Genomic DNA, 3,694 nt, shown 5'->3' with positions numbered 1-3,694 from the left:
ACGGGAATTGGGGGAGGGAAAAGTCTATCCTATTTCATTTCCTCGAGGTTCCATTCTCAGGCTACAACATTTATTTGCAAATCAACTCCACCATCTTCACATTTTTTATGGTTCTAAGATTATCATGAAAATAAATACTACTCAAAGAGTTAATTCTACAAATATGAAGGAACAAGAGACAACAAAATTCACTTACAAAACACAACTGGTGCCAAATCTCCAAATGATATAGCTAACACAACTTCTTCATCAATCTTAACATATGTGGCATAATTTACATTGTATTCACGAAATATAAAGTACAAACTATACTTTAGATACACATACAAACTATACGTATTTAAAGTAGACACATGATATGTTGCATATGACGCTCATTCTATGCAGTGGGGTAAGAAGGCTCCATCGCAAGGCCACACATGCCTTTCTTGTCGGGAATGTCCTTCTCCATTCTTAAATATCCGTTCTCGCCCCATGTTGTTCCCCATGAATTCTTAAGCAACCAATATTTTGTGCCATCGCTGGTCTTGCCATAACCAATAGCCGCAATACCATGGTCCAGGTCTGTGCCACATGAGCCTGTCATCACTCCACCTTTGTAAAATTGGAAGGTCATATCTCCTCCATCTACAGCCACCGAGACGGGTTGGCTTGCGACGGCTTGCATGAGAGCTCCCTCGTTGTTGGCTGGAACATCCTCATAGCTTTTGATGGTTGCGGCACCGTTGGTTCCACTCTTGCACTTGTCATCTGCCGCGGTATATGGGTAGTTGGACTCGGTTGTGAGACCGCCATTCTTGATTATGAACTTGAAGGCATCATCCATAAGCCCACCTTCGCAACCTTGGTCTTCACCATGGACATCACAATCCACTAGTTCTTGCTCAGACAAGGAGATAAGCTTGCCGGTTTTGAGCTTAACGACGCCCTCTGTAGCAGCGACGGCAGAAAAAGCCCAACAACAACCTACAAATGTTTACGTTTGTGCAGATACTATAAGAGGACATTCTCATTAAAAATTCAAACATATATGCAATATATTATTATCCTAAAAATACATACCACATTGGCCCTGATCCTTGATGGGGGTGACTGCTCCTTTCGTTCTCCAGTCTACGGTTGCCGGAAGTGCATCGAAACTTACATTCTCATACCTGAATCCGGTAGGCATCCTCTCCATGCTCGGTTTGTACCCCTTGTTAGCCTTCGTCGCCTTGAACTCCTCGTTCGTTAGGTCGGCGAACTGATTGACGCCCAAATAGAACTTGAGGTTCTTGGCATTAAACGACTCGATGAACCCGACATTGGCCTTGAACACCCCGAATCGTTGCGCCTTCTCAGCATCGTCCTTGTACACACGGCCGTACTGCACCATCCAGCTCTCGTGCCTTGCCACCATCGACAAGTCATCGCTGAGCTCACGAGCTGCTAGGACCGAACTGCAGAAGCAGACACATCCGAGGATGCCAAGGATCAAAGCTTTTGGGATGGCCATGTTATGTTTGATGAATTGCTTGCTACTACTAGTGTGCAGTGTGTGCTCTGGTTTGGTTTTGTGAATGGTACTGGGCGTCTTATATAGTTGCATGGATGTATGTATTTGTATATGGGGGATTGAGATGGTCTCCAACGTAGCGGTGAAGTACATCTGGTAGGCGGATAGTATAAAATAAATATGTGTGCATATGGCGTACGCTTTCCTTAGCATATGAGAATAATAGACATGTTGTGCCGGAACTTTGGATGTTAGTACAAGAAAAATCAAGTAACCATGATTACGACATATTTTGATACTTCATACGGACTTAGGTCAATGTGATTGCATGGTGATGCTGACAGGCTTTTCTATCGATCCTATTCCTACGAAGCTCACTAAACGTGTTGCCATGAGTACCCAGGAACCAAAAATACATATAATTTTTTACACCCTAAATTTTAAGCGTAACACGAAGTCTTAGCTTCTGTTTATTTACAAAACTATGAGTGCGTACAAAAAACATCGATAAAAATTCTTGTAGCCTACTGATGAGAAGGGATTAGATGTGACCGCTTGCAGAGACGAGTGTAACACAGAAACGGCAAGTTGATTAAGACAACTTAACCTGTCAGATCATCAAATGTTAAGAAAACTATGATTAGTTAATTAACTAATGATAAGTAATTTAATCTTGAGTTCAAACATGCATTGGTACCCCCAGTACGTCAAGTCCATGAATTAATATTAATACCGCCGGATATACTTCCCAGACACGTAAATGGTTTTTTACTCTCGCAACCTCGTAGATCATATCTCACTACCCATCATATATTTCTGGCGGACATGGTTTGCGGAAGGTCCCCTGCTTAATGAGGGTTGCAGGTGGCTGGGTAGTCCAACGTTGCAACTCAAGGATGAGTGATGGTATGTAACACTGCACATAGACACACACACTGTGCAAAGCGCCAAGTGTTACATGCAACCAACGTGTCCAACACTTATCCCCTCATCCGTTTAGACTTGTAAACCTAGGAACATTTGGTACCCAAGAAACGAATAAAGGACGCACACGGACATGTGGGACATGGCAAGAGAAACGGCAACATGCAGCCTAAGAGTTAAAGTGAACACACAGACACACACATATGCAGATGAGTCCGGCGTAGGAACAATGAGCGATGGCCAACTGCCAAGAAGGGACAACCATACAAAACAATCTGGCAGGCTCACAACGCCCCATTTCTAGCAAACATAGTAATTAATGATATAATTACAAAAGCACAAAAATAAAATTGGTTTGTTAAATAATGAAATACGACCTTTGCCTCAAAGATTGAATTGGTTTATAATTCGAAACTAGGTTTAAGAAATATGCTTTAAATCATAAGCAATGTGTGATGTCAATAAATGGGAGGAAGCATGAAGTGAACTTGTCGGCAGCGAAAGCGTCGGCAAGATAGAAGACCTAGGTACGTCGAAAGATTCATGTGGTATGTTTTGAGATTTTAGGTTCTCTTTGATGAAAAAGTTAGTCATTATCATCTGTAAAAGGAGAAAATGACTACCTCCGTCTGGGTGTACTAGTCCCCATTGTATTTTGGGCCAAAATTTGACAACAAAGATCCTTAATATCTTGTGGTCATGCTAGTGATCAATAAGAAAGAGCCAGATCCATTCCCCCACGATCCTTGCCCCACGTGTTTCCTTGAGTGTTGGCTTCTACATCTCCTTCTTGGACCATTAGGAGCACTATGGAGCTTCGTGAGGGCAAAAGCGTGCCATGGCCCGCCCAGCCCCTGGGGTAAAAATGCATGTAGTAGTACAGATATACAGTAGCCCAGCCCACCACTGTCTTGCTTGCATGTAGCCTCGCCTCTTCATGGTTCTCTTCTTGGCATACATCCTCCAGTAGAGCAACAGACCGACGCTAGAACACGATCACGCATACAACAGCAGGGAGGGCTGGAGATGTAGCGCGCAGCTGCAGAGGTTGAGTTGCCGGTCGTACCGTCGCAACATGTAGCAGCACCGAGCGGTGCAGAGGCCCGAGGCCCGAGGCCCGAGCGATGCAGCGGCGGCTTGACCAAGCCCCAGGAGGCAGCTAGTAGCGGCCGCGGCCAGCCAGGCGAGTAGTCAATTGATAATACATATCTTAATTTGGTACTCAATTCGTATCAAAATACAAGACATTATTTGACAATGTCAATGTCAAAACGT

General features: G+C 43.9%; 1 protein-coding gene across 1 annotated transcript; it reads right to left on the bottom strand.

Moving 5' to 3' along the window:
* Positions 1-216: 216 nt before the first annotated feature.
* On the bottom strand, positions 217-1,528 carry LOC123141971 (senescence-specific cysteine protease SAG39-like). Its single transcript, XM_044561013.1, has 2 exons — positions 1,063-1,528; positions 217-966 (listed from the first exon to the last, which is right to left on the bottom strand). The coding sequence occupies exons 1-2, from the start codon at positions 1,493-1,495 to the stop codon at positions 380-382; spliced, it is 1,020 nt and encodes a 339-aa protein (XP_044416948.1). The 5' UTR covers positions 1,496-1,528; the 3' UTR covers positions 217-379.
* Between the last annotated feature and the right edge of the window lie 2,166 nt (positions 1,529-3,694).

This window comes from Triticum aestivum, chromosome 6D (genome assembly GCF_018294505.1).
Source record: "Triticum aestivum cultivar Chinese Spring chromosome 6D, IWGSC CS RefSeq v2.1, whole genome shotgun sequence".
NCBI lineage: Eukaryota > Viridiplantae > Streptophyta > Magnoliopsida > Poales > Poaceae > Triticum > Triticum aestivum.
Note: the sequence above shows the minus strand (reverse complement) of the source record. Positions and strands in the feature narration are given on the sequence as shown.